This window comes from Gymnodraco acuticeps, unplaced genomic scaffold (assembly GCF_902827175.1).
Source record: "Gymnodraco acuticeps unplaced genomic scaffold, fGymAcu1.1, whole genome shotgun sequence".
NCBI lineage: Eukaryota > Metazoa > Chordata > Actinopteri > Perciformes > Bathydraconidae > Gymnodraco > Gymnodraco acuticeps.
In genome coordinates, this window is record NW_022990501.1 from 883,025 (window position 1) to 908,676 (window position 25,652).

Below are 25,652 nucleotides of genomic sequence, written 5' to 3' on the forward strand. Positions count from 1 at the left end.
CTTCTCAGGTCTGTCTTCATCTATATGTAGAAACAATAACAAGAAGGATTGGAGTGTGGGAAATTGAGAGAAACCAAACAATGTATGATTTCAGATGTTGCTCATTGAAGGTTTCCCCCTATTCATAGTGGAGACGTCTCTCTCACAGTTCACAATGAAGATGGAGACTGTGAGGGCAATGGCCACCAGCTGGCTCATGTGTAGAGCTGTTCATCATACTGGGATGCCAGTTTCCTCATATGTTCAGCTGGTGCATATCCTGAAACATATCTCTCTGCCCTCTCTCCTGCCTACACACATCCACCACTACTCCTGTCCACTTGTCCAGACGGTTACAGCTGATGAATAACATTTGATAAATGTCTCACATCACAAAGATTTGATAACGCAACCAGTAAAAACATTGAAATATTTGAGTTGCTCCCATTACATGACTTCTGCACTACATTAACCAACTACCTCTCAACTTGGAAAAAAATAAATAATCTGAAAATGTAAATCAGAAATATTTTAATTAACAAAGATTTAGCTAGCTTATTATTACAGACGTTCACAGTATAATAATGTACAGTTTGCTCACCTTACCTATCGTTAGCTGGAACATTAATACATGATATATTAATTTGTTGTCCATGTCCATCAAAAGTAAATGCTTGGCACGCTGTGCATAGATTACTTTTCATTTGATTATTTATTGTAGGTCTTTTTGGTTTAAATTAAATTTAACTGAGCTTTATACTCATATTGGCTACTTAAAGTAAGGCGTGATGCTTTTGTCTTTTAGTCTGTATATCTTGAAATGGAAATATATTTTGTTATCTGTGTTGTTTAATGTATTGGTACATATATCAAACAGCATAATAAAAAAAAACGTTTTACTTTTTCCTTCAGTTAAATATTCAACGCTATTTCACTATTTGTGTAGATATTGTAGACACTTTAGACATTGCTGAAGAGAGACTAAATAACTTGATAGGTAGAAAAGAACTGAAGAAGGGGTTAAGGTAAACTGTCTAACTCTTGCTTTTATCTATCAGTGATCTGTGGGCTTTATTAAGAACACTTGAGGACACATGCAGTGTAAATGTTTTAGGGACTTTACGCAGGCCACCAGGAGGTCAATTCAATCAATTAACAGACGCAACCCTGGCTGTTTACAGAAGCTCTGTTGATGTGTTGAGTGGGAGCTGGTCACCTTTCCTGCTGAGGTTGATGGCTTCCTGTTGTTCAAATCACTAAGAAATGACTTTATTGTTTTTTCTCTCATGTAAAAAAGCACTCACAAGTCACTGGTGAGCTGTGTTGCTTTGCAAACCATTTTACTGTAATACTTGAGCAAAAGCACAAAGCGACTGATAAACACATACTGTAGTGTCAGGCATGCTTTTATTGATCACCAGTAATGTGTACTCTAGCGTGAGATGCGCACAGCTTTCTATCTCTCTCCGTAAAGACAGCTGCGTTCAGTCTGCACTGCCACTGTATGGAGCGGATGAGGGAAGTCTGTTGCTAGGAAACCAAGTCCTATTGAATGTATGATGAGAAATATATTCCCTTTTGACTAAATATCTTGAAATCCTTTTATTGATGTCGTTTTATGCATTGGTAAAACACCAAAACACTTTGTCGCTTGTAAATATAACATAAAACAGTTGATTACAAGATTTCTTGCTGACACTCATTTGTGTCAAACACTTAATTGTTACCAGAGTGGTAATTACATGATGCAGGAATACATAAACTTAAGAAAATGTATTCTACAATAACTGGTGTGACATATACAGTACTTGTGTACGTGTGTGTATGTGTATGTGTATGTGTATGTGTGTGTGTGTGTGTGTGTGTGTGTGTGTGTGTGTGTGTGTGTGTGGGTGTGTGTGTGTGTGTGTGTGTGTGTGTGTGTGCGTGCGTGCGTGCGTGCGTGCGTGTGTGTGTGTGTGTGTGCGTGCGTGCGTGCGTGCGTGCGTGCGTGCGTGCGTGCGTGCGTGCGTGCGTGCGTGCGTGCGTGCGTGCGTGCGTGCGTGCGTGTGTGTGTGCGTGCCCACGTATCCTGGATGTAGCTGGCATATGCTGAACTTTTTTTCTGTTGAAGCTCTGCGTTGATGACAGATGGTGAAGCATGGTGCACACCTGGGCCATTAAAAATGATAACTCTCAGAAAGCATTTCCAAACTCAGCTAACACAAATGATGATTCCACCAAAAAACCTTTTGACATCTGTAATCAGTCATGTAAGAAAAAGCACTTGAATTTTCTACTAAAAGGATTTGTTAGCCTTTAGTTATATTTCGGTTATCTTTGATTTCTACATACGGCATTAAAAAATATTTGGAGTATCGGTCATAACGATGACACGTCAACCGGTTTAGCATACAATCATCTATTAATGTTGAGGGATTTATTATAACATCTTGCCAACTAAACTTTTGCATCCTTTTTCTCTCAGGAGTACACCATCGATGTCTTCTTCCGCCAGAGTTGGAGGGACGAGAGGCTGAAGTTCGACGGGCCCATGCATGTGTTACCCCTCAACAACCTCCTGGCCAGTAAGATCTGGACTCCTGACACCTTTTTCCATAACGGAAAGAAATCGGTGGCCCACAACATGACGACTCCAAACAAACTGCTGCGATTAGTTGACAACGGCACGCTTCTCTACACGATGAGGTGAGAAACTTATGAGTTTGACACTCTTTGTTGAGTATTGTACTTTAACAGATACAGGAAAACATTCCTGCACACTGCAATAACTCTCTATAACAAATCACCTCTGGCTGGCAGAGAAGTCTCTGCTCCTTGCTTCTCTTGGAATAAAACCACACTGTACATTTTACATTTATATATTCAGTTTAATATTTAATATTCCATCTGTCACATACTTATGTATATATAATACCTTGCTTTATATCTTGTTATTGTTAATTTGTAAATTCAACATGTATATTTTCTACTTTCTTGTTTATTTCTTGTCTTTTAATTGTTATTGTACAACGCCATGTCTTTACTGTATGCTGCTGTAACACAAACATTTCCCAAATTGGGATCAATAAAGTACTATCTTATCTTCTCTTAACAAGACTAGAGTCTGCAGCCCAGTACACAGTAATGCTATGAGCTAAATGCTAATGTAACTGCAAGAAATTGCACCTAAGGAAAGTGGCAACATGTCGATAAGCATGTATTTTGTTGGCCATGTTTTCCCTTTTGATTTAGCGCTTTAGCATGCCAACATTTGCTACTTTACACAAAGTGCAGCTGACGCAGAGGAGTTTGTTTTCGGTGCTTTGACACAGAATCTTTAAAGTGAATTGATTATGTTGCCATTCTCTGTCTGGTAAGCCCTTAAGCTTAAAACCAGTGCTTGTTTTTGCCTATTATACTTAAATGAACAGAACAGCTTGAACAAGCAACACATATGGCGCACTAATGTAATGGAAGGATATGATTTCTGTGATCAATTGCTTAGAAAAAAGTGAACTCCCTATGCAGGAGTCATTAGCAGCGGATATCTGGATCATTTCTGATCATCCCATCTGTCTGATTGTCTTTCACATACAGACAACTCAATGAATAATCACTTGATCAAAGAGTGCCATTGTGCATATGTCGTGCTAAAAATAGACTGATAGTAGCATCAAGTCAGCTAGCACCATTATGTTCATGACTGAAGCAAAAATTATCTATTAGTTTGAACCCATATGTTCATCTACTAACAATCATCCTTTGCAAGCAGAGCCTTGAATCACTGAAAAAGAAATACTTCTATGTTGCTTGTCCCAAGGTCATTATTGATTTTCAAGGGTAAAAATGAAATAGTGAAAGAATTTGATTTCAGTCCCAGAGCAGTTCTGCCAAGGCCAAGACAGATATATTACATTGATAAATATCATAAGGAATGTTTTTACTTGGATAATCAAGTAGATTTTAAATAAGATGAAGCAAAGTATGACAAACATCTGCTAGACAAAAGCAAAAAGTATTTTTAAAACCAGCTTATCTTTACACACATCTAGTTTAAAGCTACCTTTTATATTTCAATTGGCCCTAGTATGCAATTTTGGGGATTTTCCCTTTCCTGTAGTGTGTTATAGGTTTGTGCGCATGTAAATGGTCTGCATAGGCAAACATATCCCTCCAGAGGGAGTTTCTCTCCCGCACACTCTTCGGGTTGCATTTGCAAAGGGGTTCATTTGGACCCTACGGTTACTTTTTGTATTAAAAAGCTACAAATGATTATTCTTGTCGCCGTTTCAGTATGAATGTCAGATCAGCCTAGAAATGAAATGAATTTCATCAATTACTAGCCGTTTTAGGTGCCGTTTGACAGGCAAGGGTAAATTGCTAACATTGGCTTTATGTTATAACTTATATTGCAATAATGTGCATATAGCTACTGAAGAAGCATCATAGAACAGTCAAGAGGATGTTAAAAAAAACATTACAAGGAGCTCATTTGAAACAGTAGGTTTCTCGATAGAAAAGGTCTGTGAAGTTTTAACACTAGGCTGATAAAACTAGACAACATGAAACTGTTTACAATGGTGAGATTAATTGATATCAGCCTCTTCAAAGAGTATACAAGTTTTCTAGTAGCCATGTTAAATCTGTACACAGTACTGAAGCATGCAACATATGGGCCAATCAGGGCGAGCCTACCTGAATGCGCGCGCAGACCAGAGGTTGCGCTAGACTTTTTCGCTGCCCGTCGTTTTGACGGACAGGATCGTAAAACTTCCGTCAAAATCCAGAATTACCCATCGGCCTTTACACAACTCTGACGAGGTGGGGGGGGGGAAGCATGCTCGTGAACTGTCAACGTGGGGGGGGGACAGTTCACATGTGCCGTGTTATGCATGGCTGCTGCACCTCGCGGGAGCGTGCACAGTGTAAAGCCAAAACTCACAGACATTTCAATGATTTGTACGGCACAGTTAGGTTTGGAAACGGTATAATTTCCTTTTTGGAGGGCATGCATAACACGGCATAACACCGGAGCCTCGCTGCGGGGAAACTTTGACGCTGTTCCGAGTTTGTTCTAATCTGTCAAAATGACGGACTGCTTTCAGATTTGTCCGTCATTGTTAAAAAAAATCCGTCATAGACGGAAAATATTCGGTTAACGCGACCTCTGGCGCAGACCCACAGTATATAAGGCAGACACGCCTCCTGATCCTGTCATCTTACACCCTCTTCAGCGAGCCGCATAGGAAAGACAGGGACCATAGGTAGAGGGCTCCGCATGTGCTTATATAACTAGGGTCACAATATGTAACCCCCCATTACATCTCACACAGGCTCCGCCCTCTACTGGACTCTATGGGTACAGTGGGTGGAGCCCTGATGGATAAACGCCCTGTCGTCCAACAACATCGACCCATCCCACTGCCCCTGACCAGCCTTTGGTTAACAGCCACCGCACCCCAACTTTCTCTCATCCGGTTGAGACCGTGGAGAAGTCGGGGCCGCAGCTTACTTGGCTGGATAGAGCACACTCACACACGCTTACCTCGTGTAGAGTGTGCATGGAAAATAGTGAGGAAGGCTCTCCCCCCTGCATGGGGCTTACTGCGCACCATGTTTCCCGGGTCCCTAAGGAGCATGGAGAGAACGTAAGTGCATTATGTCCAGGGGGGGTCAGATACCTACTGACCCACAGCCCCCCCCCCTCACCAGTCCTGTGTTGCCCCAGCAAGCACAGATGATGAAAAGGAGCCAGACATGTCCAAGAGATAAAACCTTATGAAGGGGCCTGGCGTAGACCAAGACGCCGCCGTGCATATGTCCTCCACACTCACGCCGTTGAACAAGGCTGTTGATAAAGCCATACCACGTGTAGAGTGTGCATGGACCCCAGTGGGGAAGGCTCTCCCCGCCTGTCCATAGGCATGTGAAATGCACTCGCAGAGCCATCCTGTCAGGCGTTTCTTGGAAAGAGCTTTATTTTTAGTTTATTTGAGTTTATTAGGATCCCCATTAGCTGGTGCATAACAACAGCTAATCTTCCTGGGGTCCACAAATAACATAAAACATGACATTCGACAGTACATTACAAGACAATGATACAAATCGTGTACGGCGTCAATGTTCCTTCAAACAGTGACTTTCATATCAACCATCATACAGCTTATTTTCTGATTCCCCATTTCCTTGGAAATAATTTTTTTTTTAAAAAAGAATAATAATAATAGTGATTTTAAATGTCTCCCTTCGCTTCTTTTAGAGTAAAAACAAACTAAACAAATACAATCCTCATCATAACTGTGAAAGGCTGTGTGTGTGTCTATGTTAGCGAAAGTACCATATATGTGTTTAAAAAACCTATATGAATCGGTGTGCTGCTGTATGTTTACCATAACCTGTCTGCCGCTTGTGTAATTTACAATCGTTGGGCTTCTAGATGCCTCTTCAATCGTCTTTTGAAGCTTGCTTTAGTTGTTTCTTTAGAAATCTGATCTGGCAGTGTGTTCCATGCAGCCATGGCTCTATACAGCACTGTGCTCTTCATAGACTCTGTTTTGGCTTTAGGGATTTGATAGCAACCTCTTGTGGCATGTCTCGTGTTATATGTATGGATTTTAGAGCTAGGTGTAAGTTGCTTATATAGACAGGTTAGATGTTTCAGCTCATTTATGTTTCTCAAAAAGACAAGGAGTGATACCATCAGCCTCTCCGTGACTAATGTCCAGGAGAGCTTGACATGCATTTTGTTTACATTATGTCTTGGTGTACACCTAAGGGCAAGCCGAGCTGCTCTGTTTTGAACCAGTTGCAGCTTTCCCAGGTCCCTCTTGTTTGCCCCTGACCAGATCATTGAGCAGTAGTCCAGTTGTGATAGGACTACTAGAGTCTCAATGACTTGTTTTGTCAGTTGTGGTGGTAAAAACACTGAGCACCTCTTGATGACAGATATATTCCTCCCCATCTTTGCCACCACTGACTATGTGTTTCGTCCATGATAAATTGTTCACTAGGATGAGTCCCAGGAGCTTTGTTTCCTCCACCTGCTCAACCTCTACATTATTCAGCATCAGATTCAACTGCGGTTTAGACCTTAGTACGTAATTTGTGCCAAATACAATACTTTTTGTTTTTTTAATGTTGAGCACTAATTTGTTGCTGGTCACCCATTCCATTACTGTTTTCAGTTCTTTGTTCAGAATATCAGTTATCTCACCGATTGTGGGAGCCTGTGTATATATTGTCGTGTCATCCGAGTACATAGAGACTTGTGCTAATGGAAAATCATTTATAAAGATTGAGAAGAGTAAAGGACCTAGTGAACTTCCTTGTGGAATTCCACTTGTCACATCTAGCACTAGAGATACTGCCATTAAAGTATACACTTTGAGTTCTGTTATATAGATAGCTTTCTAGCCATGATATCGCCTTTGGGGCAAAACCATAGCACTCCAATTTGTCAAGTAAAATTCTATGGTCTATCAAATCAAAGGCAGCGCTATAATCTAATAGTACTGCTCCCACCATTTTCTTCACATCAATCTCTTTCATCCATTGATCTGTCATTTGTGTTAATGCTGTGGCTGTTGAGTGACCCTCTCTATACGCATGTTGATACTCACTCATCAGACTGTTAACAGAAAAATAGCATGGTATTTGATTGAATACAATTTTTTCTAGTAGTTTGTTTAGAACAGGTGACAGGCTTATTGGTCTGCTGTTAGAGCCAGTGAAGGCATTCTTTGCATTTTTAGGGAGTGGAATAACTTTAGCTACTTTCCAGATTTGTGGGCATGTACCTTCCAGACTCATGTTAAAAATATGACAGATGGGTGCAGCAATGAACTTGGCTACATTCTGTAATAGCTGACCGTCTAAGTTATCAATACCTGGTGGTTTATCATTATTGATTGCCAACAATAACTTTTCCACCTCTTCTGTCCTAACTTTACCCAGCTCAAAGGTGCAATTTTTATTTTTCATAATACGTTCTCTAATATTAACATAGGACGACTCGCAGCTAGATTTTGGCATTCCCTGCCTTAGCTTCTCCACTTTATCAATGAAATAGTTAATAAAATAAATGGCAATATCTAGTGGCCTAGTGATGTATGCCCCCTCTGATTCTATAAAGGATGGTGTTGAGTTGTTTTTCCTACCCATGATGGTATTCAAGGTACCCCAGAGCTTTTTTCCATCAGGCTTTATATCATTTATCTTAATCTCATAATACATTTTCTTCTTCTTTCTGTTTAGTTTTGTCACATTATTTCTTATTTTGCAATATAACTGCCACTCAGAATGATTGCCGGAATTCATTGCTGCCCTTTTTGTTCTGTCTCTATCAGCCATACATTTCTTTAGCTCCTCGTCAATCCATGGTGCCTTTACTGTTTTAACGGTTAACTTCTTAACAGGTGCATGTTTATCCATCACTGGTAACAACAATTTCATGAAAACATCCAGTGCCGCATTTGTGTCACTCTCTTTAAAAACATTAGACCAACATACATTAGACTAACATCCTCCACATATGAATCACAGCAAAACCCTTTATATGATCTCTTCAGCACTATTTTCGGTCCTGCTTTTGGGACTTTGGCTTTCCTACATATTGCTACAAGGTTATGATCGCTGAAGCCAATTGGTACTGATACCGCTTTTGAGCACAGTTCACTTGCGTTTGTGTATATGTGATCAATGCATTTGGATGATGTTACTCCAGAGCTATTGGTAATTACCCTGGTTGGTTGATTGATCATCTGATGTAGGTTACATGCACTTGTTACCGTCAACAATTTGTTTTTCAATGAACAGTCTGATGACAGAAAGTCAATATTCACGTCACCCAATAAATATATCTCCCTGTTTTCATCACATGCCTTCTCAATCATTTCACACAATTTATCTAGATAATTACTATCAGAGCTTGGTGTATAGCAACATCCCAGCAACATAGGTTTTAAATGGGGCAGGTGAACCTGCAGCCATACCATCTCTACCTCACTTAACATCAAATCCTCCCTATACTTCACAGGAATGTGACTTTGTACATAAAAAGCCACTCCTCCCCCATTGCAGTTTCTATCCTTTCTGTAAAAATTGTACCCCTGTATTGATATTGCACCGTCCTCAAACGAGTCATCTAAGTGAGTTTCAGAGATGGCCAAAATATGAATATTATTTGATATCAACATATCCTGAACACACTGAACCTTATTTCTAAGGCTGCAGATATTCAAGTGAGCGATCTTTAGCCCTTTCTTAGGTAGTTTAGCATTCACTGACATAAATAGAGATAGACTAACAGAAAATTAAGCACAATGTCCATTACAGTTCTGATGCTAAAGTGCATGTTTGTGTGTGTGTATGTGTGCATCCCTTGTGTGTGCGTGTGTATATGCATGCACCAAGCTACGAACCCCTTCTGTCTCTTTAGTCCCTTTTCTCAGTCCTCTGAGATGAGTGGCGTGAGTCCGTTCTCTCAGCCTTTGGGAGGGGGGGATCGGGGGATGGGTGGGGGTTTGCGGAGGATGAACAATTAGTCTGTCAATCCTAATGTAAGCAATGTTCCCTTTGCTCCTTTCGGCCTTCATGGCAGGGATGAGTTCCTTTCTCTTCTGGCGTACCGCTTCAGGATAATCCTCGTTGAGGAAGATGTTCGTTCCTTTCAACCTGTTTCGTCTCCCCATCACAGCCGTCTTTTCCTTGAAACGCAGAAACTTCACAACAATCTGCCTAGGCTTGTCTGCGCCCCTGCCGTTTCCCATTCGATGTGCCCTTTCCACCTCGATCCTCTCCTCATCCATCTGTAGTTCTGTTCTGAGCAGCTCCCGGACCTTGTACTCCGATTCCTCCCAACTCTCCCCTGGAGACTCTGGGATTCCATCAATAATGAAGTTTTTGCGTTTCGATTGGCCCTCTAGATAGTCTGATTTTCCACTCATTGTCATAACAGATTCACGCACAGTACTAATGTATGTGCGTGCTTCTTGGCTCTTCTTCTTCAACTCCTTACAAGTCTCTTTTAATTCATCCACTTCTTTTTGGGAGAACTGTAGACTGTTCTTAAGGTCCTGAGCCTCCCTATTCATATCATCTATTCTCTTGTTGGTGGAATCAACCAAGATTTGGATGAAACTTTTAAAATTGTTTTCTTGCTGCGTTAGTAGCTGCCCGTATGCATCCTGTTGTTGTTTTAACAGTTCACGCACCTTTGACAGGCTGACGTTGTCCTCTCCTCTCGGCGGCATGGTTGTTTGGTTACCGTGAGTTTGACGCTAACTCCAGTTAGCTGCTGTTAGCAGCTACGTTAGCCTCCTTTGGGTTCCCTCTTGGCACGTCCTTACTCTGTTCCGAAGTGCAGGAAAGCCTCTCTTTCTCCGGTAAAATGCTCCGCTCTTCGGCGACGAATCCACCGTTCTCACGCCGACTCACAGACGCTCTTTACCGGCCTGAAATCAGTCGCTTTCTCGGTCCCTGCAGACACTTCCAGCTGATGAGCGCACATACGGGTAATGTGTGTGTACTGTTTTACGGGCCAAACCATCCCAAAAGCACACAAACAGGTGTTCAGTGCCTCTAATGGAAGCCGTGCGCCATACATAACATGCCAGCGCACGCACCGGGCAGAGGAGGTGCAATTTACCCTCCCTGTCCCCAATATGGCGTGGAAGACTAACTGTCTAACTGTATAGCCCTCGACCTGAACAAACTCCTTAGGTTCTTGGGAACAAAGTAGGGGTTCGGTCTGAGTGTCGCCCCGCTACAGTCACTCCGAATCAAAAGGCAACTCGGTGCACCGACAGAGCGGTCAGCTCGCACACTCTCTTGGCCGAAGTCAAGGCAAACAGCAAAGCCGTTTTCAATGATAGTGCCTTCAGGGAGGAGCGCTCCAGAGGCTCAAATGGTTCTGTGACCAGAGCCTCGATCCCATTGCGGGGTGGAGACATGCACCACTGGGCGCTGTTTCCTGACCCCCTGCAAACGCGCCATAAGTGGTTGACTAAAGGCTGACCTGCCTCCCCAATCCCTCATGGCAGGACGAGATGGCTGCTGCATACACCTTAATTGTGGAATAAGCAAGACCCCTGTCCACCAGTATCGGTAAATAGGACAGAATAGAGCCCAACGTACATGATAGAGGCTCTACACTCCTTTCTTCACACCACCGCTGGAATCCCAACCACTTCGTCCTTTAACAGGCTGTGGTGGATCCTGTTCTTGCTGCCTGGATAGTCTGAATAACTTTGTCAGACAGTCCCTCCCATCTCAGCCTGTCCCTCTCAGAAGCCAAGCCTGGAGAGGTTGGCCCAGAGTGGGTAATGCCCCTATTGCACCTGCTTCCTGAGACAACGTCCCCCAGACCTGAGGAACCGCCCAGGGCTGGCCCACCATCATCTGTGTCACCTCTACGTACCACGGCGCCGAGCTGCGAACTGGGGCTAATAGAATGACTGACAATCGTTCTCGTCTCACCCTCTCCAGGAGGGGGAGAATGAGACGCAGCGGTGGAAAGGCGTGGAGCAGCTTTCTTGGCCATGGCTCGTGTACAAACACATTCACCCCCAAGGGTGGATTGTAGGGGTGTAACGGTTCACAGAAGTCACGGTTCGGTTCGTACCTCGGTTTGGAGGTCACGGTTCGGTACGGTTCGGTAAAACAAGAAAAAGCAAAAAAAAGTCCCAAATGCATAATTCCAGGTTTGTTGTTATTTATGTTTGAACAGTAGTGCAAGTTTCAGTTTAAAAATAAAGAACTCTGACATTTTGAATAATTAACTGTATTAAACAGTTAAAAACAAACCATACACAGTACACTCAGATGGCCATATTATCTATAATGGCTGATGTCAAACAAAAAGGTTTCATCAAGCTGTAAAACTAAAAAGAATGTCTTGAAAATATGACATCATAAATAATAAGAAAGTGTTTCAAGAGTGCAAAGTCGTTGAAAAACATATGCCAAAAGCTTCCGTTATTTATTTTGGTCTCTCGGCTCTCATGTCTCTTGGCTTCTTAAAAACAGCGGGGATCAGCTGTTAAACGGCTGTTGTCTTTTGCCGGGCTCCGGTGATTGACAAATCTGGGTGATGCCTTCTGATATGATTTAGCATGTTTGGCGTGTGTTACCATTAGCATACCGCACCACTGTAGAACAACGGCGACACACCGTCCTCGTCCGATCCACCACTCGCACACTTAATCGTTATTGTAGTCCACAGGGAACCCGAAATGTTCCCACACAGCTGATTTAAAAGAAGCAGGTGGGTTCTAGCTACTGTGTGTTATCTGAAATCGCCATACTAACTTTTCTTCTTCTTGTATTTTGTTCGTTTTGTTGTTGTGTTTCTTCTTGTTCTTCATTTGTTGTTTAAGGGCGGCTGGCAAACAGCTTTTAGGCGCAATACCGCCCCCTGGATTATATATAGTGTAGTGGATGACAGACTTGTTTCCCACTTGTAAAAAAAAAAGGCGTATTCGTCGTGTGACTGCGTGTGCCGAACCGTGACGTCTGAACCGTGACGATACGGGACGAATACGGATACCGTTACACCCCTAGTGGATTGTCCTGCCGAGCCAGGGAAAACCATAGGGTACAGTGGCTGTTGCACTGGTTGGCAAACAGGCCACCTCCGCTTTCCCGAACTGCCCAGATCTGCTTCACCACCTCAGGGTGAAGCAACTGTCACGGATGCCGTGATATAGGAGGTCACCCGCCCCAGTGGAGTTCCCCTCCGCAGATGCTTTGGGGACCCCCAGTATCAGAGGTTGCTCTCCACTGAGGAGGGGGGGGGGGGGGGGGTCACCAGACGTCGTTTGTGCCTCTTGGGATCTAAACGAAGGCCGGCAAACCACCTCTGCAGGCGACGCATATGCAGTAACCCCAGCGGTACCACGAGGTGAGCAGCCGCCATGAGACCCAGAGTCTGCATGATGGTCAAAGCTGTCACTGTTGCCCCCTGTCGCAGTCTGCAAACTGCCTGAAGCAGGGATGCCTGTCTGCTCTCTGACAGGGTGGCACGTAGTCTGCCTGCATCGAGCGAAAGCCCCAGATACTCAACCTGCTGGTGAGGTATGGGACTGCTCTTCTTCCAATTGACCGCAATCCACTTGGATCAATTGGGCTGTGTTTGCACCTTCCCTGGACCTGGCCATGACTATGAGGTCGCATTAGAAAACCCTCATGCCATGGTCGCGAAGCGGCTGAAGCGCTGTGGTCACACATTTGCTGAACGTGCTTGGGGATAGGGAGTAGCCAAACGATAGTCTGGACTCGTAGGCTACCCCCTGGAAGGCAAAACGCAACTACTTTCTGTGGTTTGGAGCAATTTTCGAGGTCGATGATTGTGAACCAATCGCCCGGCTGCCGTAGTTCCAGTAATTGGTTTACAGCCGGTAATGTGCTGATTCAGGCTGCGAAGATCCAGAATGCGTCTGAGTTCTCCTGTCTTCTTGGGAACCAGGAAGTACATGGAGTAATGCCCCTTTTCTCTGTCCTGAGAGTGCACAACAGACACAGCCTGTTTTTGCAACAGGGCCTGAATCTCCTCCTGGGATGATAGATTTGCCTGAATGGAGGAGGTACGCTGCAAAACTGGAGAGAGTACCCCAGTTTCAGTGTCCTGTCCATCCATTCTGTCAGTACACAGCTGAGCTTCCATTCCCCATAAAACTGTGTTAGGGGACCTGCAAGCAGCTGTGGAGTCGCAGCTAAGAAGCAGTAGCACTCTCTGGTGGCCCACTCCGCCGCCAAACCTTCCATAAAAGGAAGGTTGGCTCATGGGGGGCTGACACAGAAAGGGCCGATTTTCGACGGAGGTCCTTGAACGCACCGCGGCACACTCTCGGGGGGGGGCGCGCACCCCGTCATAGTGCCGTCTTCACACAGACGGTGAAATGCATCAATCGGAGCTATTACACTAGGCGAGGTGTGTTTTCTGACAACAACACGCCGGCCATAATGTCCCAGCACCCGCATAGCGCTTTGACAGCACTTCGTGCGGTTAATCACACTCACATGCGCGCACGCGCCCACTGGCTGCCTCCTTTACTGGAGTTACAACTGGGGCGGCGAGTGGGGAATTGTGTCTCATAATGGGTGCCCAATTAACATCGTATGAAACGGATCTTGCTGATTTCAACGAGACATTGTGGGGAAATGTGGAGAGAGATGACTCTTACTCTGGGATAAATGCAATCGTTTTTATTGAATACATTTTTCACACATTATCACTCTAGAACTAGGGTTACAATACGTAACCCACCGTTCTTGCAACAGGGCCTGAATTTCTGTTGAAAGGAAACCTATCTCCTCCTAGGATGATAGATTTGCCTCTCGTATGACCCTGAATGCAAATTCACAGTGGCAAAGGATGAGATCCACCCAGAAATGCTGAAGGCTCTGGGTGTTGAGGGACTATCATGGTTGACACGTCTCATCAACGTTGCGTGGAAGTCGGAAACAGTACCGAAGGAGTGGCAGACCGGGGTGGTGGTTCCCCTTTTCAAAAAGAGGGATCAGAGGGTGTGTGCCAATTACAGAGGCATCACACTACTCAGCCTCCCCGGGAAAGTTTACTCTAAGGTTCTCGAAAGGAGGGTCAGGCCGATTGTCGAACCTCAGATTGAGGAGGAACAATGCGGATTCCGTCCTGGTCGTGGAACGACGGATCAGCTTTTTACTCTCGCAAGGATCCTGGAGGGGGCCTGGGAGTACGCTTATCCGGTCTACATGTGTTTTGTAGACTTGGAGAAGGCCTATGACCGAGTTCCCAGGGAGTTACTGTGGGAGGTGCTGCAGGAGTATGGGGTGAGGGTGTCTCTACTCAGGGCCATCCAATCTCTGTACTTCCAAAGCGAGAGCTGTGTCCGGGTCCTCTGCAGTAAGTCGGACCCATTTCCGGTGAGGGTTGCCCTCCGCCAGGGCTGCGCGTTGTCACCAATCCTGTTTACAATATACATGGATCGGATTTTGAGGCGTAGTCGTGGGGGAGGGGGTCTGCATTTCGGTGGGCTAAGGATTGCACCACTGCTTTTTGCAGATGATGTGGTTCTAATGGCTTCATCGGTCTGCAACCTTCAGCACTCACTGGATCGGTTCTCAACCGAGTGTGAAGCAGCTGGGATGAGGATCAGCACCTCCAAATCTGAGGCTATGGTTCTCAGCAGGAAACCGATGGACTGTCCACTCCAAGTAGGGAATGAGTCCTTACCCCAAGTGAAGGAGTTCAAGTATCTCGGGGTCTTGTTCTCGAGTGAGGGAACAATGGAGCGTGAGATGGGCTGGAGAATCAGAGCAGCGGGAGCGGTACTGCAGTCGCTTTACCGCACTGTTGTGACGAAAAGAGAGCTGAGCCAGAAGAACCAAAAGAACGAGATCGCGGATACAAGCGGCCGAGATGGGTTTTCTCCGCAGGGTGGCTGGTGTCTCCCTTAGGGATAAGGTGAAAAGTTCAGTGATCCGGGAGGGACTCGGAGTTGAACCGCTCCTCCTTCGCGTCGAAAGGAGCCAGTTGAGGTGGTTCGGGCACCTAGTAAGGATGCCACCTGGGCACCTCCCTATAGGGAGGTGTTCCAGGCACGTCCAGCTGGGAAGAGACCAAGGGGTAGACCTAGGACCAGGTGGAGGGATTATATCTCTTCGCTGACCTGGGAGCGCCTTGGGATCCCCCAGTCAGAGCTGGTTGATGTGGCCAAGGAAAAGAACGTTTGGGGCTCTCTGCTGGAACTGCTACCCCCGCGACCCGACCACGGATAAGCGGGAGAAGATGGATGGATGGATGCCCCTGAATGGAGGAGGGACGCTGCAAAACTGGAGTGAGTAACCCAGTCTCAGTGTCCTGTCCATCCACTCTGTCAACACAGCTGAGCTTCCATTCCCCATAAAACTGTGTTAGGGGACATGCAAGCAGCTGTGGAGCCGCAGCTAAGAAGCTGTAGTACTCTCTGGTGGCCTACTCCGCTGCCAAACCTTCCATAAAAGGAAGTTTGGCCCATGGGGGCCTGACACAGAAAGTCCGATGTTCTACTGAGGTCCTTGAACACAAGTCATAATGCCGTCTCTTTGAAACCGACATTATGGGGAAATGTGGAATTCTGGAGAGAGATGACTCTTACTCTGGGATGAATGCAATTGTTTTTACTGAATGTATTTTTCACTAACACATCACTCTAGAACTAGGGTTACAATACGTAACCCACCGTTCTTCTGCGGAGGTCCTTGAACGCACCGTGGCCACTCTCACAGGGCCACGCGCCTTCGTATTAATGCTGTGTTTCACATTCAACGGTGAAATGCATTAATCGGAGCTATTACACCAGGCAAGGTGTGTTTTCTGACAACAGCACGCCGGCAATAGCGTCTTTTGAACCCGCACAGTGCTTTGACAGCACTTTCTGCGGTTTATTCCACTCACGTGCGCACGCCCACCTGCTGCTTCCTTTACTGGAGTTACAGCGGGCGGCGAGTGTGGGATAGTGTTCTGTCCTCTGAGGATGAGCAAGAAACAGCATACGCCAAGCTGCGACTACTCCTCATCCACGTGACCAAGGAAATTGATCCAAAGAGCCCTTCCATAGACACAGGGGCTCTGCCATCATGGTCATCACCAGGGGGAAGTCCTGGCGGACAGACCTGGGCATTGGACTTCCATAGACACCGGACCCGGAAGAAAAACAATTGAGTCATTGACTTTCTTCTTCAGGAAGAAGGGGCACATAAAGATCATGTCTGACATGGAATTTTGGTGTATGAAAATGCACCGTTTTGTTTATGGTGACTTCTGTCATGATGTGTTTGTAACCATACCACCCCCCGTGTCCCCTCAGGTTGACCATCCATGCCGAGTGCCCCATGCACCTGGAGGATTTCCCCATGGATGCACATGCCTGTCCTCTGAAATTCGGAAGTTGTAAGTCAGTCCAGATGGTCACATCAAAACAGACTTTGATATAAAATTGCACTGCGGAAACAATAGTGATTGTTCTCTGCAGGCGTTAGGAGCCTTTGCTGTCCTGAAAACACTTCAGAGGATTAAAGTGCACTCACCATTAGGAATACACTACTAAGGGAAGTTTTTCTTCTCACAATACAGTTAAAGTCAAGCACTGGCTAGAAGCCTGATTCCCCTTGATAACTTCCTTAGAACAATTCCCAAGAGTCTACAGCAGTGGTCACCAACCTTTTTAAGCCCAAGATCCCCGACCTCGGCCTTGGTGAAAGGCGAGATTGCAGAATTGAGTGAAAGACAGCCCACACAGTACTTCCAATTTGAGGCCTTTTATGTAGGCTAATTGCATCTGAATTACATAAAATAATTTGGTGCAACTTCCAATTTAATTAAACCAAGAACACAACATAACCATGTCAAAAAGGATAAATATATATATTTACATCATAGCTATTATTTTAAGTTTAATTAATTCCTTCATTACAATCCTAAATATAAATGTATAGCTTAATCCATTTGTTGCACTCTATAGTTAAAATACATAGTATATTGACGTTCTCCTGGTTCAACATAGATATTACATTGGGTTGGAATGTCATAATGTTTTGCCGTTATTTTGTGCTGATAAGTGATCTCTGTGTCGCACAGATGCTTACACCAATAATGAGGTGATCTACCTGTGGACTCAGGGAGACGAGAGGTCTGTGTCTGTGGCAGAGGACGGCTCCAGGCTCAACCAGTATGACTTACTGGGATATGTCATTGGCAAAGAAACCATCAGTTCCAGCACAGGTACGCTACATACTATTAGCTCAGAGAGCGAATTTAAATTAAATCTAATTTGGTGTGTTTTCAACCAATGGTTTGGTCCTAAAACAAATACACCATATTAAGCTTGTGCAGCTGCAGTGTGTTACACGTGTGAAGAGACTGGACAGCAGCAACATGTTCAAGCATCCTGGCACATCACATTCTATCTTGAATGGAGTATACAGCAGGCAGAAAACAAACTTAGTGTGTCTTGGGATGAAAATTCTTCCTTTGAAAAATAAACCCTTATCTGTGTGTTTACGTAACATCTGTGGTAAATTAAATTGCCTCCCTTTTTTCTATTGACATATACGGGCACTTTTTGTTTGTTTCCCTAAAGTAACAGTCTGCACTTTCTCCAGCGTCTGTCACTTTGGATTCAGCCTGCATTATTTGGGTCCAGTGAGAAAATGATGACTTCTAGGTTTTTGGGGATTATTCAGCATATTCACAAAGATAATATTAGGAGTTGTGCCAGAGGTGAACGTCTTCTTGCCTTTCTGTGTTGTGTTATAGCCCAGAATCAACCTCAATAAGCACAGTGTTAAAAAGGAAAGTCTGCCAGCCTATGCTCATGATCACCACCATAATTTGGTTTTAAATTCAAACTTAAAGCTTATGGTAAAATGAACATGAAGGGAGGAAAAAACAAGGTGGGCTGGGGACTGACATAGTAACAAAGAAGAAATTCACAGCAATTATCTGATAATACTGTAAGTGTTCAACCACAAGGTGCTTATATTGTTTATAAGGTGCCATTATAAAAAAGTTGTAAGTTGAAACCTAATAATGATAGATCAGTAGTTAACATCAATATCCAGATTTAGTTAACAGTGCAAAGGAAAATGTGCTGAAGGACTGATTACTGCAAAGCTATAGGCCGAGATAAAAGGTTGCTTCAGCGGGGCAGTTAGTAATTACTGAAAGAGTGCATAGCTGACGACTGAGCCACACTGGCTTTCCATTTTGAGAGATTTAACCTCTGTAGTGAAGCTGTTGAGGTAGAAAGTGTTTTGAAAGCTGTTGAAATAACAGCACTTGTAGAACTCTAGAGAGGACACTGTTCCTTGAGCTCATCGTTATTGCAGTGCTGTTATGTGGTTTAACCGTAAGTCAAGAGAATTGGAGAGGACCAACTCTGGCTACAAGTACAACGACAACAAATCTAAGGGAAGTCAACATGATTTCTTTCATAAACTGGGTTCAGCTTGTGGATTTGAAAAACAAAATCTAATTTCTTTAAAGTTCAAACCGAATGGGCTGCAGTGAGCCAAGGGGATGGGAGGATTTGAGCCAGTTCAGCTCTGATGAGAGTCTGCTCAGAAAGAAAGAACACCTGAGGGAATAAAAAAAGGCTGTTTTTCTCATATCTTTGCTACAAAAGATTATAGAGAAAGCCAGCTGGTGCTTAAGGGAACAATTGCCGTCATCAGTAATAACATCTTAGCTCCAGGAAATGCTCAATATCGAGACACGCACATGTTCTTCAAATCTGCAGCAAAGAGAACGGAATTGGAATATATCTATGCATTTAGAGGAATACTCCAATTAAAGATTTGAGATTCTTTGAGAATGAAGGGCTTGGCATTAGCTTGGGAAAAACGTTGTAAACTGCTCCTGGAGGATGAGAGACCTCCACAAAGGTTCAAGCAACTAGTATTCCAGTGCCGCCTTTCCAGCATTGACTTTTGAGTATTCCTTAAAAAGGCAGCATTATAACCAACATTCAACTGCGTATACCTCAGCATTTCCTACCTCACCCTTCAATTTATCTGACTGTGATGATGTCCGGAGAGATTTGTTGACATTTAGGTGTAACAGCCTTTTTTTTTTACAACCGTATGTTCCAAACCTCTAGGCTCCTTTTCCTATTAACATTTGTAACTCAACTCAGGGTTTTTCTCTGATATGAAATTCTCCTCTGTTTTCTCGTATATGAATAGTGCAGGTGCTGCTACTGTATGTCGTGACCTCTAACCGCTCTCCCAAAAGACCTCTGTATCCTCTCTATGAAAGCCTAAGCATGTTGCCATGTTGTTTCCATCCAATCAAATCGCACCCGCTTCTGCTGTTGAAAAGATGCGGGTTTAAATTGATGTTAAATAAAGGTCAGTTACTGTATGGGATTTTTTTAAATACAAGATGCCCATCAAAAGAACCTTTGGAATATATGTAACACATTGCGCAACACTTTCTATGTTTTCATATGGTTATAATAGCTCAAATAAAAAAAGGGCTGAAGACAATCCTATGAGCTACATGGATGATGCAAATGTTCTAACTTTAATAAATCTTACTTTAAATATTTCAGCTTGTGTTCCTCCCAACTGGGCAGAGCTGTATTAATAATAACCCTGTGTCTCTCTCCATCTCTTTCTTTGTTTCTCTCCTCTCCCTCAGGAGAATATGTAGTGATGACAACATATTTCCATTTGAAAAGGAAAATTGGCTATTTTGTGATTCAAACCTACCTCCCGTGCATCATGACTGTCATACTGTCTCAGGTCTCCTTCTGGCTAAACAGAGAATCGGTTCCTGCTCGCACTGTATTTGGTGAGTGCCGTCTTTTACAAAAATGCACTAAATGATTGATTGAACAGCTTAGACAAGTTGCTGGAGCTTTTGAATGATGAGGTAAGACGGAGAAAAACAAATGAGCGGAGCTGCATTTTGTTCACATCATCAGATGATTCAGCAAACTGCAAAACAAGTGGAGGGCTTGAAAAAAAGGTTCCCCTTGCAAAGCTCCAATTAACATAACGATGCACAAAACATAGCTTGGTGCATTAAGGTGCACTTGGGCATGAACGAGTAATTGGGGTTTTTCCAAAGCTTTTTATCAAGGTATTGAGTTCCTCCCTCTGTAGCTGCAAAAAACGAATAATTTAAAGATAATTCAAAGTGTGGCAGGTGATAGACGATGTGTTGCATCTCTTGAAGAGGATGCTGGACTCGTCTATATCAACAGCAGCCTGATGTCTTATTGCTCATACAGCTCTAGGTCTTTTAAAAAAGAATCTGCATCCGACAAACAGACATTCCCACCAAAGCGACCACAGACTCTTAACAAGGGTCAGATAACTTGTTTGCAGTGGTGGACAACATAAATGAGTTGGAAAGGAAATGGCAGGGGTTCATATCCTGACAATTTACAAAAGCAGGGTCCAATGCACAATAATTCCCAAACAAAAACAAAGCCTAACCGCAGTAACATCTCTCAAATAAGGAACAGACAGCTTTCAACAATAGCTCACATTTTAAATATCAGATCATGCATTTATGCATTTTTATCTCCCATCCCTGGTTTACCCATGTATTACTTATTTTTATCATAATGTCTTATTATAATTTTTGTGTACTTTTTTGTGTACTTTCCCTTTTCCCATCCTTTATGCATATTTCATCATATCAAACGTGCCATTTTTTACAGATTGCCCCTAAAACACTTGGTAATTGCAGTAATTCAAGTCACAGACAGCAACTGCAAGTTATGATAATTATACTACTTAGGCTACTCTAATTCTTATATATGTGTGTGTGTGTGTGTGTGTGTGTGTGTGTGTGTGTGTGTGTGTGTGTGTGTGTGTGTGTGTGTGTGTGTGTGTGTGTGTGTGTGTGTGTGTGTGTGTGTGTGTGTGTGTGTGTGTGTGTGTGTGTGTGTGTGTGTGTGTACAAAATGTGTCCCTTTTTTAATGAAAATACCAGAACATTTAAACAAATCCAACCTTTCGAAAAAGCTATTCTTTTTTTCAAAAAGGTGCATGTTATCCTCTCTTTGTGCCTTGATTAATAATAGATGCAATTTGTCCATCCAGCACCATTCACGTTGGGAACATTGAGTCCGCTTAGATCTGCCCGTACTCAGAGATGAAATGTAATTAGCCCTTCCCCTTCAAGTGTTGTTGTGCTGCATAATCTACGGGAGTGCCCCTTAACCCCTGTTTGTTGTATAACTTGCATTAGATTAAGAAATGAAGCACACGCTTTATACAGAGTAATAGGGGCCATTTTCCATCATGCCATGGAGGAAATAACACACACACCTAGAAGAACAGTTTTCCTTGAACTCACTTAGATTGTCCTCCACATGTGGAGAGAAGCTGTAATCAGTGTCATTTTTTCAGTGGAATGATTGAAGCGTTATCCGTGAAGGACACAGTTACCAGCAGTGTTCACATCTGTTTTACTCGTTCACACAGTCACATGTATCAGCTCAAATAAAGCTCTGCTGTGTAACCATCATCGACAAATACGATCCTTTATCCTTTCCCTTTTAAATTGTATTTTTAAGGAATGATACAATTGTATTTTTGAGTTATACCTTTAATTATTAATGCCCTCATTTGTTTTACAACCACCACAAAAAGTGATAGTTTACTAACTAATATAGACAAGATATGCAAAACACGCCACCAGAATATAAATAAAATCTGTCCTTTAAAGAAAGTGACTATCAATCTTTGCATCACATATTCTGATTTCTCAAGCATGACTCAGTGAAACGGGTACACCTCCCTGTTCCGAAACACAACGTTCATTTTCAGAGCCCACTTTATGTGTTGTCAGATGAGATAGGTTGGAACAGATGAAGTGATTGCTTTTATGTGTTTGGATGGGTGAACAGTCCGACCCACATTTCATCCCCTGCCTGCAGCACTATATGTACTGAATGTAAAGGCCGGGATGTCAAATGAGTTTTGTAGCTGGAGGTCTGTTTCCGCCAAAACTCGTGTTTTATAGCTATATTTGTTGCCAACCCTTGCACATAAACGACACGACAGAAGGCTTTCACTCAATGTATGCAGAGACAGAGCACATAGGTTTTTGCTGATTGCCAATACCAATACATCTAATAGCTAATATTATCAAGTGTCTTATTGAGTGGAATGTATATATTATTATTGAATGCCTACTGTTATCATCATGGGCCATTGACAGATGCAGACGTGACAAAGATGTTCAAAATGTATATATTCACTGTGCAAAAGATAATATGCAATATTTATACCCTTTACCCGTCTATATCAATGATGTGATAATAGCATTGTAAAAAGTTATCACATTTTTCAACTTGGGTCCTATTAAAAAGGGGGTGTCTCTTATCCATTGTGTGTTGCTGTGGATGTTTTTGGATTTGCAACTTCAATAGACACTTATTGTTTAAGGGTATTTTTTGCTAAGCGAAAATACAAATACATACAGTGTTTACGCACCATTGCATTTTGTTAGTGGCATGCATATCTATTTTCTGATTTCACATAATAGATGATGTTAAGTTCTGAAGTCCAGTTACATTTTCATTTGAACCACAAGAAAGATTTTATTAATTGAGCTAATTTGGATAATTCCAGCTTTTCTTAAGCTTCTTTTACTTGGACACGACACACAATGAAAGCATCATGGCAAAACCTTTGCAAAAACTGAACCCAATAATTAACTTTCCTTTAAGTGTTCTATTTACTAATGTTGTCATTTTATCCTCAGGGGTCACCACTGTCCTAACCATGACCACCCTGAGCATCAGTGCTAGAAACTCCCTCCCTAAGGTGGCCTATGCCACTGCCATGGACTGGTTCATGGCAGTGTGCTATGCCTTTGTCTTCTCTGCCTTGATTGAGTTTGCCACAGTCAACTACTTCACCAAGCGCAGCTGGGCATGGGATGGGAAAAAAGAGGGCATGGAAATAAGGGTGAGTGATTCTTATTTATATATACTTTTCTATGTTTTTTTTAATTTATTTAATAGATATGACACGACCACACTTTTTCTCCTGAACCAACATTAACAAACTAATGCATCATCCTAAAAAAGGAAATGTAACAGTTATACAGAGTTACTTTTCACTTGTGTTTCTGCAGATAAGTTGTTCTGTCTTTTGATTTGTTAACCCTGGTAACAACGTACTCAGTGAGTCTTCATTTAACAGTCGGGAAGTGACGTGGGCCAATTGCACTTTGGAAACAGTGATAGAAAGTCCCCTCCTTAAAGCAACCTGGAGTACTCTATAAATACTATAAAGAGAGTGTTTATTTATTCATTAACAGCCAAATGGAACAGGGACAGTAAGGCGAAACTGTGGGAGCAGAAGGAGAGGTAAACTCTTAGTTAGAGGAGGCTTCCTGACAAAACATGGCTCCTTTACATCTGGTCTGCACAAGTTGATTAGACAGTGTTTGTGGAGACACTAGTTAGTTACCTGAGGCTGAATACTGTGTCAATACTTTGGGCTGTTGGTGTTGTTCATAAAGGTCCGTGAGTGCAAATTGTCTTTTGACTCAATTCAAGGAAGGGTCTTATGTGGAGGACGCATTGGTCCAACAAGATGCCGTTCTCCAAAGCTATAATGAAGACACATGAATAAAACCTTTTAAGTCCCTCAGTGCTTACATTTAAAAGGATTTCTATGATGTTTTATAAGCTCACAAGTGTCATGAAACGGTATCAGAGCGGGCACTGAGAAGCGATGAACAAAATTAAATCACTTGGTGCTGTTATAGCTTCAAAAGGGCTCATTCTTTCTAGTATTGAAAGGAACAAATCAATTACTTTCTTATGTTCGTATGGCTAGCATGATTGACAGAATCAGGTGTTGGTAGCTGTGGTTTGATTGACAGTGCTGAGAAGTAGACTAGAGAATGTGTTTTCCTTCTGTCAAAAAATATAATACATGTCCTAAATAATAATGAATGGCCTGCCCAGATGTTTTTAGAGGTCAGTTACCTAGCAGAACCTCGCCTTAACCTAAGAAGACCTCAAAGAACAGCATAAAATTACAATTTATAAACCAGTGGGGTTTATAAAGTCACGCTGATTACTGAGAGAGCTTGAAAACACAGCCATATAAGATAGCAGTACAAACAATCAAATCAAAGGATGGTAGATATAAGCAAGACAAGTTGCTAATTGTAGATCTATTCTAAATATGATGAATGTATTCCTGTAATGTATCGGCACACATGAACAGAGGCAATATAGAAACTACATTAGAACAGTGGTCTCCCTGATTTGCTGTTATGCTTGTGTATATAAACTAGGGCCGGGACTCGATTAAAAAAATTAATCTAATTAATTAGAGGCTTTGTAATTAATTAATCGAAATTAATCGCATTTTTAATCACATATAAATATTTGACCTAAGAACAGTGAGAAGCAATTTTTTTCACATGGATTTTAGTATACCATTAGGCGCATTCACACCGCAGTACTTTTCCCACAAAGGTTCATGAGAACTTAATTCATGAGAACTCTTTGAACCTGGGGGTGGATTAGGCAAATGAAGCCGCTGACGTCACTTCTTCTTCTTCTGCATTGGGTTTACTGGCAGGCAGCAAACCACTTCACGGCGTATACTGCCGCCCAAAGTCCCCGGCCGGAAGTCCCCGGAGTTGGGGACTGGCTTCAGTAGAAGCTGCTGGGAGTCCCAGCAGCCTTCCGAGTAAATCGCCAGAACGCCGACACCTCCTCATCTCCACCGCTCCCATGTTTTATTTTGTGTTGCCATAAGTGAGTCTCTCTGCGTTTCTGCGCTGGGCTAATGCTAATGCTAATAATGCTAATGCGAGGATAATAAAATGGCGGCTTCACAAAACTTTTTGGGAGTTTACGGGGCGTGGTTTGCAATCCGCCCAGCCAATCAGAAATATAGCTCTTTTCTCACAAGAGAGCCGTACGAAAGTCCCTGCTCTCTAGCAGGGACTTTCGTGGGGGTAAAAAGGTTCTCGTGAACTAATTTTAGTACCGGCTCTTTTTGGTGTGAACGCGATAAAAGAGGCTAACGTCCACGCTAGCTGCTATATGTTTTGCATTGAGGTGATACTTGAGGCTTGATGTGCTGCGGTGATATGCGAATTCCTTTTTGCATAATTTGCACACAACCGTGCTCTTATCGACGCTTCCATCCGTCCGTTTTTTAAAACAACATTTCCCACTGTT

General features: G+C 43.1%; 1 protein-coding gene across 2 annotated transcripts in view; it reads left to right on the forward strand.

The window, feature by feature from the left end:
* gabra3 (gamma-aminobutyric acid type A receptor subunit alpha3) overlaps positions 1-25,652 on the forward strand; it is a 166,579-nt gene that overhangs the window by 131,158 nt on the left and 9,769 nt on the right. For both annotated transcript variants that reach the window (XM_034226685.1, XM_034226686.1), the window contains exons 5-9: positions 2,447-2,667; positions 16,788-16,870; positions 17,558-17,701; positions 20,120-20,272; positions 23,204-23,409. In XM_034226685.1, the coding sequence (XP_034082576.1) occupies positions 2,447-2,667; positions 16,788-16,870; positions 17,558-17,701; positions 20,120-20,272; positions 23,204-23,409 (807 nt within the window). The remainder of the gene's footprint in view (positions 1-2,446; positions 2,668-16,787; positions 16,871-17,557; positions 17,702-20,119; positions 20,273-23,203; positions 23,410-25,652) is intronic.